Source organism: Octopus sinensis, unplaced genomic scaffold (genome assembly GCF_006345805.1).
Source record: "Octopus sinensis unplaced genomic scaffold, ASM634580v1 Contig00516, whole genome shotgun sequence".
Taxonomy (NCBI): Eukaryota; Metazoa; Mollusca; class Cephalopoda; order Octopoda; family Octopodidae; genus Octopus; species Octopus sinensis.
Window position 1 is genome coordinate 5,058 of NW_021824029.1, and position 8,824 is coordinate 13,881.

Here is an 8,824-nt window from a genome sequence, read left to right on the forward strand (position 1 = left end):
GATGTTCCCCCCGTCCGTTCCGCACTTGGGTTGGGTCCAGAGTCCAACATCGGGAAAAGCTAAGAAAGCTTGCTTTGCTCACTCCACAAAATCATCGTATTCTCACGGCCCGGATAAAATCCGGTCAGTCTATTAAAAAACTTTGACGTTGAAAAAGTCAGGTTTCTAACATCTATCATCACTATTCAATCAACAACAATGTGATTCCGTCAATATGAAAACAGGCCCTAATAAGACCGATACTGAAGCCTGGATGCTAAGAGGAGACCCGACATCTTTCAGTCCGATTTCTCTGTTATGTTTGTTTCCCAGCAGAGCTTGGAAAATGGTTCCTCACTGTGAATACAACCAAAACGGAAATCACGGAAGTTCGATGTCAAAAATTTTAATTAAATCGGAAAAAGTCTATAGTCGGGATGGACAGGATTAAAAAATTAATTATTTTCGTAGTTGATAAATCAATAATAAGATTGTTTGAAGTTTATAGATAAATTTTTTTTTTTTTATTTTACAAACGAAAAGAGTTAAAATGCGCAGCGGATCGATGGCAATTCCCGAGTCTGATCGACTCGTTGGGATCTTTCGTGGCAACCACGAGCTTAGATCCAAGGCGGCGGAGAAACGATAGCGTCTGCGGCCGATGACTCCAGAGGTTTCCACCGCGACTGCAGTGAATTGGTGATTCTTTGCCAGGACCCGGTACTTCTTCTGTTTTGTTAGTTCCGCCTGCTTTGCAACTGAGCCCGGTTCCGAAGCGGAGACAATTAGATTCTTGGCGGAGAAAATGTCGGAACAGGTGGCGTCCCGATAAGGCATTTCCCTTTTTCAACGGGAAGATTGACATGCCATCCGGGCGCTTACCGTCGCCTCTGTCGAGCCCGACTGGTTCGAGCTCATTAGGAAACCCCGCCGTCGTTAGGGCACGGCTCACGGTGTCGTTGATGGCGGCGTGTCGTGTGAAACGTCCGGCACTACGTGAGCAGGAGAGGGGATGATGGCCAAATGAGTCCACTCTCAAACCGCAGCGGCACTGGTGGTGTTCTGCAAATGGGAAGTCCGAGGCGGAGAGAGACGGAAATCCTTACACAGTCGTTGTCCATTAAGGTGCCGATTGACGCCATAGGGATTGCTGTAAGCCATACACCAGAATATGGTTGCGAGGCGGCCAATAAGCAAGCCAAGCGATGTTGATTGAGTTTCGGCTTGAGCTGTTTATCTTGTGGTCGCAGAGGATCCGGTCCCATTGGCCTTGAGCGTGTGTATTCTCCGGGATTTCCAGAGACATCCCTTGCCAGCAACTTTCTGCGGCGACCGACTCTGTGTTCATAGATGATTCGGTTACGGATTGGAGAATCTCCTGGACCAGATCGTTTGTCGCATTAACTGAAGATAAGTACGCCGGGATAGAAAGGTCGACAGATGATCGGATACCAATACCGCCATGGCTTATAGGAAGGGTGGCCTGTTGCCAACCGATCTCATCGAGGGTAATATTGCAAATGGACTCCAAGCTGGATTTAAGCGAAAAATCAAATGATTCGAGAGCCCTCAGGTTAAAGAAACATGGGGCACTTCTGAGGATAAATAGAAGCTTTGGAATTGCAAAACAGTTGCGTAGGAAAAACAGGCCGGAATGGGAATCGATTTTTGCTAGTTTGTTAGAAATTGCCACTAGCGAGGATGTTTAAGCATATAGGGACGATTCAACACCCAGATTAGATATAGGGGACCCTAAGATTTTCAAATTTTCGATCAAGGTCCTGCGGATATTTGGAAGGACATTCGAGAACGTATTAAATACAGAGGTAAAAGGAAGAAAAAAGGCGGGATCCGCCCTATTGCTGTTGGTACATTTTTTCGCCGTCTAGCTTCCAAAGTAGCCTGTAGACAAGTTACCAAGTCTTTGGGTCAGGAACTACGCCCGTTTCAGTTGGGCGTCGGTGTCCGCGGCGGCTGTGAAGCTGCTGTCCATGCTGCAAGAAAGTTTATTTCCGCCTCAACCGAAAGGCCGGATAACGCCTCTGTACTCGTGAAGCTAGACTTGACAAATGCCTTCAACAGTCTTCGTCGGGACTGTATTCTCGAAACTTGCTACCGCCGTGCTCCCTCAATTGCCCGCTTGGTATCTATGGCTTACTCCAAGCCAAGCCTTCTTATTGCCGATGACCAAATCCTACATTCCAGCAACGGTGTTCAACAGGGCGACCCACTTGGCCCGTTGCTTTTTGCCCTGACGATCGATCCTGTTGTTCGGAACATCTCATCTCGTTTCAATGTATGGTACCTGGACGACGCTACTATCGGAGGTCCGGTAGCTTCTGTCCTTAAAGATTGGAAAATCTGATCCCCTCCCTTAATTCTCTTGGCCTATCCATCAATCCACTCAAATCCGAAATTGCCAATATTGGCTTTACCCCAGAAGATTTTACCTCTGTATTTAATACGTTCTCGAATGTCCTTCCAAATATCCGCAAGACCTTGATCGAAAATTTGAAAATCTTAGGGTCCCCTTATAGATAAATTGATAGATTAACATTAATTGAAGGTCAGTGTAATCATTTGGCCCATGTCACATAATACACCATTTTATTCAGGAAATCAATAAATTAATTTATGACGACCAAGAAATTGATTTTCAAGAACAGTTGATCGAAGTACGAAATTCGCAGTTTCGCAAGTTGACATTTAATTTGCATTCGATTATGAAATTCTGTATTTCTGTTATTAATGAATATCCAATCTTAAGTAAAAATGCACTGGAAGTGATAGTTCACTTTCCAACCATTTATTTATGTGAAATGGAAAAGTCTTGTTATTCTGACTAAACTGCTTTGAATTAAAATGATCCCGATTCAAACGGAGGTTAAACTGCAAACATATTTATAGATTATTGAATTTTCATACAGTAAAATTTAAATAAATATAGAAATCGTCAAGAAATAAGGTTTTGTAGAAAAGTCAAAAAATTTATTGAATAGTTAAAATGTAAAAAAGATTAAATCATTGCAAAAATAAGACAAATACAATTACAAAATATCAAATATTATAAGAAATTCTGTAAGTCAACAATATATTTAATCAATTTTAATACAAAATTAACCATTAATACAAGAAAATAAATTAAACAAATAAAACAATAAGCAACAACAAAACAAAATACAAATAATAACGTGTGAATATTTTATTATAATATAATTAAAATTTGTCCTTGAATTTATTTATAATAATCATATAACTATCAAAATATATCAAATAATCATATAACTCGGACCACAAGGGTATTTTAAATTTTGAGGATTGTTGGAATCACCTAATATTATCCTAATTAGCTGTTGGTGATTCTTAGGTTAAATAAATAAAAAAATAAAATAAAACTAACTAGGATTGACGAGTGATGCCGTCATCAGTGATACTACTGCGGAACCGAATGTCTACTTCAGCCACACTCGAAAAGAAAAATAGATGTAGCAGAGACACATGTCTTCGTTCGTCTTCCTTTGGATTAGTTAGTTTCCTAATAACATTTTCTCTCTCTTTTTAATCTTATGTGGCTGGCACAAGCGAGATGTTAACATTCCGTTCTCATCTTGCGGCAGGGCTTCTTGTTGTTGTTAACTATCAAAAAAATAATAGCTTACGAGCGTTGTCATCGCGGTGGCCCGGGTTCGATTCCCGGTCGGGGAGTTTTTTTGCAACCGTTATTTTATATTCGCTAATTTTTTAAATGAGACGGCCAAAATAAAAAAATAACAAGAACTCGGACGCCGCTTTATTTTTGCACCAATCGCACTGGAGACATCAGGCATCGCCGGGCCTCTAACCTCGGCCTTTATCAGCGACATCGGGAGGAAATTGGCCCATAGGACGAAAGAGCCACTCGAGTTTTGTGGCTATTGCAGAGGATATCCATCGCCATTATCCGTGGAAACACGCACGCGGTACTTACCGCAAGAGGGCGCGTGCTTTAGCCCATCGGAGATTCTCTTTTGTTCATTCTTAACTTAATTTGTTCCACTGTTTATATAACAATTTACGTATCAAACAAGAAAAATTGAATGAATCTTCCTCTTTTTCACTGCGGAACAGTCGTCTGATATGGTCTTTATTTCTCTCGTTCATGCATAGTGCTTGGAGGTTTATACAATATGCATTGTTCAATGACATCGTGAAATGAGCTGTAGATGAGGTCGTATTTCTTTCACTACTCCAACCTGTTCGGGTAGACCGGGGGATAGGCAACATTCTGATGGGATGACCATTTTCTTTCTCAAGTGTGAAAAAACGATATTATTTGTAATATAAATTAATTTAATGAAATTCCGTCAAATCTAATTTTGCACGCTCTATCGTGTAGACGCAGTGCTGGCCGCATCCCGCGTCACGCGGCTCTTAACGATCTTATCAGGAGAGCCCTGGAAATGGCCGGAATCCCCTCCCTGCTTGAACCCTCTGGGATCGATCGGGGGGACGGAAAAATGCCTGACGGGATCACTGTGTTTCCCTTCAACAGGGGGAAGCCTCTTGCCTGGGATGCCACGTGTGTGGACTCTTTCTCGCCTCAGAACCTGCTGATGTCCGCATCCGCCCCTGGATCTATTGTCACAACTGCAAAAAGATGCGGAAGTACTCCTCACTTACGGAGAAGTTCCAATTCCTTCCATTCGCGGTTGAGACTTCCGGTTCCTTGGGCAGTAAGGCAATCAGCTTCGTTCAGGAGATCGGGTCCCCCATGTCTGCCATCCAGCGACGGCCGCCCGCAATCAAGATGGTTTTTCGAGCGGATATCCCTTGCGATAGTACGCTCTAATTCTTTCTCGATCGCGTAGGCTTCCCGCCCATGAAGTTTTTGAACATTTGACCGAATTCTTTTTTAGAATAAAGTGGAACTTTTCAAAAAAAAAATTTGTGTTAATAAATTTTTTAAATGCTTTTTGAAATTCTTTTATTGCGAGCCAATTTTTATATCCATTTTAAACAGTAGACTTTTCATTGTCGATAGGTTTGCAACCTAAGAGGGACTTTGATTGAAACATTTTTTTAATAGATACAAAAAGGTCCGAGAGGAAAGACGAGCTCGATCTGCGATCATTACCAGAGAATTGTTAGATATCAGTCAAACGGATAGTTTTCAGAGATTCAGAGATTCTCTGTCTCAACAAGAGGATTCGCATTTGGATTCGCGTGCATCGCCGATAAGGACCAAGTGTCTGTGTCCCAGATCAGGCATTTGCCATTTCGGAATGGGAAGGTTGTCATCCCATCGGGGCCTTTGCCGTCTCCCCTGTCCAGACCGACTGGTTCGAGTACATTTGGGAAACCGCCAGCATTGAGTGCTCTTGAGATGAAGTCGTTGAGTGCTTCGTGAGTGCTCCGGCGGCACGAGAAGGCGGCAGATGGCAAGTCCCAATCGGAGAGCAACTCTAATCGGGAGGGTTCGTCATCCAACAACGAGCCCGTTGATGCCCACGGAAAGGCTCGAGCCAGGAGCCACTTGATTTATGTTCTGCGGAAAGCAAGCACGCCAGGTGTTGTTGGTCCAATAAGCGCTGTAGCTTGGTGACGGAGTGTGCTGCCCAGATCTCGTCCAGTCCCTCTGTCTGCACATCTCAGAAAAGTTGCCAGCTTGGCGGCGGTCCAAAATTTTTGCAGGTTATCAGCCGGTAAGTCCAGGGAAAGTTCGTTGAAGGAGTAGAACTTCTTGGACAAGCTGACGGCTTCTGGAAACTGAGGAGAAATGCGTATGCGGCGCCAGGTCTTTGGAGACCGATCCCTCCAAACCTGACGGGAAGTTTGTCTTCGTCCAACTGATTTCGTCGAAGGCGATGTTCAGAACTGCTTCCGTGGACGATTTTAGGGAGGTTTTTTAGGATGGGAGTAGAATGGCAGGCAGCTGAGCGTGTATAGCCGTTTTGAAATGTTCACACTGCTTTTCATGGGGGAAAGCGATGTGCGGGTCCAGTGAGAAAATGGTTAAATTATTATTATTTTATTAATTATTAGACTTTTTCAGAGAAGATGGTTATTTTTACTTTAAAATGCTATTTGGTATCCGGGGTGACGAATTTTCTGATATCGAAAAGAAAAATCATTATTAAAAAAAACATAACGACCCTCCCAATTGAACACATCTATCTACTATTCTAGTAATGCCTGTGGACTAACTAATTTAAATTATTTTATTTATTTTAACAATAGTTATTTTTATTTATTGTTTTTGAACCGAAAAGATGTAACTTTATTAACCTAAAAACTAATAAAAATTAAATAAATAAACAATAAAAACACTAAAACTGTTTTTATACGTGAAATTACACAATTCTAAAAATCTTTATTTGAGAAAAAGATATTTTTTTGAAGATTTATTAATATTCAAAAAATGAAAAAAAAGAATCACACAGCTCCAAGGAATAGAATCGCATGGCCTTTCCTCCATCTTCACTTAGTAAACCAATGCTAAGAAGCCAGGAATAAAGACAATATAACCCACGTGATCTGTCTAGAATAACTAGATTTCTCTAATTCAAAAAACCACACAAAAGTGTTAAAATAATTTAAAATTAAAAAAAATTAGGCGGGTTAAAAATAGAGCTAATTGGCTGGAAATCCGCAGGCGGCCCATCTCGCACGATCAGTCGCTGCAGACCAGTGCCATGTTGACCCACACACTCATAGTACTTACAGTCACTCTCGTATGGCGGGAAAAGTATGTCAAAAAACGCACAAGGACCATTAATGGCCGACAATTGATGAATGTTCCCAAAATTTGGAGACAAAGTGAGACAACTTTTGGTCTCAGATGTGATCTCTCCCTCCAATTCCCGCCTGCAGATGATCTCAGAGGGTGACCTTCCCTCCTTGACGGGGGTGAAGGTCTCGACCTTGGCACATCCTTCAATGATCTTTACAAATCCGTTCATTTGGTGGTGGTCGTGGAGTGGGATTCGGGCATTTTCTGCCAGGATGACTATGAAGGCCATTATTTTAGTATCCTCGAATATTTGGAGGAAGATTTGTCGATATTTGTCCAGGTCGTAATCACTGCAGGCCGTGAAATTCAGATCGGACTTTTGAACACGGGAAAATAGGTTTTTTAGTTCTTGAAAATCTGATTTTTTGTTTGATGATAAAATGCATTTATAAGCTGCTTTTCCAATCAGCTGTAAAAGACTCATATCAACAAGAATTTACAACCAAATTCAAATCAGTTTATTATTTTATTTAAATAAATATTTGTTTAATTTATTAATAAAAACTGCATTTTATCAAATAATAAAAATTTCTTTAAAAAAAAAATTTATAAACCAAGATCGTGCTAAATCTAGTCATTGAAAATGTCTTGTTCGGTGGCAGTTTTAATAAGACAGTTTTTAGCTTAAATTGATTTTAGATAAAATATTTATTTAAAATTCAAATAAAATTAATAATTATTATTTTAATCATAATATATTAACAAGTTCCTGGTGGTGATGATTAGTCCGGATACTCAGCTTGATCTCAGTACTCAGAAAGTCCATTTTTACCCCCCGACCCCCTAGGGATCTCCCTCAGATTTTAAAATGCTTGAAATCATTGGTAGGGGAACATATGGAACAGTCTGGAAAGTATAATTAGCCCGCCAATTTGCAGGCAATTCACACCAAGTCAGGCCAACTCACTGCAGTCAAAATCGTCTTTCTAGAAAAGGTACTGCCCTTGGAATTCGGGCTCGGAATGTGACCTAATTCCATAGGAGGACATTGAAGGCTTCAGACTTGAGGTCGATATTTTAAGAAAAGTTGGTTTTTTATTTAAAATAAGTTTTCCCGCCATCCGAATATAGCCAACTACTTTAGTTCGTTCATTAATGTGCCATTTCGCGGGAAAACTGAGGAATTGTGGATTGTAATGGAGTTTTGCAGTATGGGCACACTAGAGACAATAATAAAGGTATTTTATTTATTTTAAAATTAATAATTAGCAACAAAAACAAATATGATGCCCGAAAATTGGATAGCGTTTGCTACGCGGGAAATATTATCCGTTTGACGTGGTGCCACTTATTTGTAAGGGATTGGCACATCTCCACCAAAACAACATCATCCACAGAGATATAAAAGGCCAGAATATTCTAATAACACACCGATGTGAGATCAAACTGGGTATATTGTTATTTCTATCAATTTTTAGCTGATTTTGGGGTGAGTGCCCTCCTGGACAAGTCGATTGGAGGACGGAATACATTCATAGGCACTCCCTATTGGTCAGACCTCCCATTTACCCATAGGATGGCCCCAGAAGTGATCAATTGTGAGACAGAACGTCGAGCAACCTACGATGGGAGGGTAAAACCCCCAAAATAACAAAAATAGTGCGATATCTGGTCCTTGGAATAACAGTCATCCAAATGGCAGAGGAAAGCCTCGTACGTATAATCTGGCTAATTCTCAGCCCTGTCTGACTACAATGCCATGAAGGCTCTCCTCTCATCCCCACAATCGCCTCCCCTAAACTAAGAAGACAGAAGCAGCCATTTGGTCTGCCAAAATGCACGATTTTATAAGCCAATGCCTGCAAAGAAATCACCACGCCCGTCCCAAGGCAGATACCCTCCAATCCCACCCATTTGTGACCCTGGAAGAAGCTCAAGTCCGACAAACCATCAAGCAAATACAAGAACTGTGCTGTAGGGACTCCCGAAAGAGTCTGGATGGTAGAGAAGGTGAGTAATGTGTAGTGGTGACTCACCTGGGCAGCCCTTTGAGGAGTCCCGAGATATCAAAGACAAGGAGAGACCCCGTAGGCAATGTGGATGTGACTATAAAACACCCACTTTATAACCCCGAGT

At 41.3% G+C, this 8,824-nt stretch overlaps 1 protein-coding gene across 1 annotated transcript; it reads right to left on the reverse strand.

Annotated features, from left to right (window-relative positions):
* Positions 1–2,367: 2,367 nt before the first annotated feature.
* On the reverse strand, positions 2,368–7,172 carry LOC115226919 (2-aminoethanethiol dioxygenase-like). The gene is made up of 2 exons (XM_029797897.1): positions 6,680–7,172; positions 2,368–2,477 (listed from the first exon to the last, which is right to left on the reverse strand). The coding sequence occupies exons 1-2, from the start codon at positions 7,170–7,172 to the stop codon at positions 2,368–2,370; spliced, it is 603 nt and encodes a 200-aa protein (XP_029653757.1).
* Between the last annotated feature and the right edge of the window lie 1,652 nt (positions 7,173–8,824).